This window comes from Charadrius vociferus, unplaced genomic scaffold (assembly GCF_000708025.1).
Source record: "Charadrius vociferus isolate BGI_N301 unplaced genomic scaffold, ASM70802v2 scaffold2233, whole genome shotgun sequence".
Taxonomy (NCBI): domain Eukaryota; kingdom Metazoa; phylum Chordata; class Aves; order Charadriiformes; family Charadriidae; genus Charadrius; species Charadrius vociferus.
The window spans coordinates 1,932-3,605 of NW_009647715.1; the positions used below are offsets into that span (position 1 = coordinate 1,932).

At 67.4% G+C, this 1,674-nt stretch overlaps 1 protein-coding gene across 1 annotated transcript in view; it reads right to left on the minus strand.

Moving 5' to 3' along the window:
* DDX56 (DEAD (Asp-Glu-Ala-Asp) box helicase 56) overlaps nt 1-1,674 on the minus strand; it is a gene marked incomplete at its 3' end in the record, with an annotated part of 4,301 nt that overhangs the window by 209 nt on the left and 2,418 nt on the right. The window contains exons 3-6 of the mRNA XM_009881505.1: nt 1,563-1,673; nt 1,030-1,152; nt 363-479; nt 129-264 (exon numbers count right to left, since the gene is read on the minus strand). Coding sequence (XP_009879807.1) covers nt 129-264; nt 363-479; nt 1,030-1,152; nt 1,563-1,673 — 487 coding nt within the window. The remainder of the gene's footprint in view (nt 1-128; nt 265-362; nt 480-1,029; nt 1,153-1,562; nt 1,674) is intronic.

Here is a 1,674-nt window from a genome sequence, read left to right on the forward strand (position 1 = left end):
TCCTCCGTGGAGAACTTGTAGGGCTCCAGCACCGACTCGCCGTTCTCTGGGGACACACGGGGATGCGTGGGGTCACTCACACCCTCGCTCCGGTCACCCCGCTCCCCCCGATGTCCCTTGCCACCCACTGCGTCACCCCCCCTTCGCGGTGACACAGTGTGCCCCTGACCTCCTGCGAGGGCGTCCTCAATCTGCGCCAGGCCATCCTGCTCCTCGGGCAGCGCAAAGGTGAGCGCTGTGCCGGGGTTGTCGGCACGAGCCGTCCTGAGGGCACGGAGGGGACATGGCAGTGGGACACCCGCTCGAGGGGGCCACCGGTCGCCGTGGGCACCCCTGTGTCCCCTCTCTGTGTCCCCACATACCTGCCCACGCGGTGGATGTAGGACTCGACCGTCGGCGGCACGTCGAAGTTGATGACGGCGGGCACGTTTTGGAAGTCGATGCCCCGCGCGACACCGTACTCGGGGTCCTTGCCCTTGCTGGGGAGGGGACACATGAGATGTTGAGGTGGCTCAGGGACCCCCAAGGACATGGGGACACCCTGGGCAAGGGGACACCTGGGACACAGACACCCACGCGAGCACGGGGACACGGGATCCCTGTGGGTTTGAGGACACGCTGGGCACTGACACCGAGCATGGGGACACCCTGGGCACGATGACTCCAGAGTCACGGGGACACAAGGCAAGGAGACCCCCAAAAAGAAGGGGACACGCTGGCACTGAGACCTCCCTGGGCATCCACACTCACGCTGGCACAAGGCATAAACCCCCCCGGGCAAAAGAAACCGCCCCCCACCTTGGGGACATGGTAGACATGGGGAACGCCCTGGGAACAGTGACATCCCCGTGGGCGCTGGGACCTCCCCTGGGCACGGGACCTTGGTGGGGACAGGGACACCCCGAGCAGGAGCACCCCCGTGGCTCTAGGCCACCTTCCCCAGCCCGGGCCCCCCCCTGGCTGCAGCAGGACATCACCCTGGTGACACAGCAGCACCCATGGGGTCCCGCTGGCACCCACGGGTCTCACCTTTGAGCAGCACCCTTGCGTTTCTTGCGCGGGGGCTGTCCCGCGGGCACGGCCGGTGCCTCCTCGTCGGTGGCCACGATGTAGTCGTAGATGCCCCGGTTGAACTGGGTGATGACGTGACACCTGGGGACAAGGCGGGTACCCGTCAGCGTCCCCACCACGGCTATCTTTGGTATGGCCCCCCCTCCTCAACCCACAGCTACCCTGCCCTTCCTCCACGGCCACCCTGCACCCTCCTGGGACCCCCAGGGTGTCCTCAACCCCATGGGCATCTCCCCCCGCACCCCAAGGGCACCCTACTTCCCTTACCTCACCCGAGACACCCTCGGGCGCCCCTCGTCCCCAGGGAGCACCCCGCTTTCCCCCCACCCAAGGCTGCCCCTCGCCTTCTTCCACAAGCCCACGATAACCACCCTCGCTCCCCGAGGCACCCCGTCACCCCCTGGGTACCCGTGGGCACCCCGTTATCCATTTTGCCCACCTCCGCACCACCCCCCACCCAGCCGGGCACCCCACCATCCCCTCGGGGTTACCGGGAGCGGGCGGGAAGCTCGGAATTGAGGGCGCAGGCGGGGATGCCAAACTGCTCGAGGAAGAGTTTGAGGCGGGAGCAGCGGGCGAGGGGAACCACGGAGAAGAGGACCC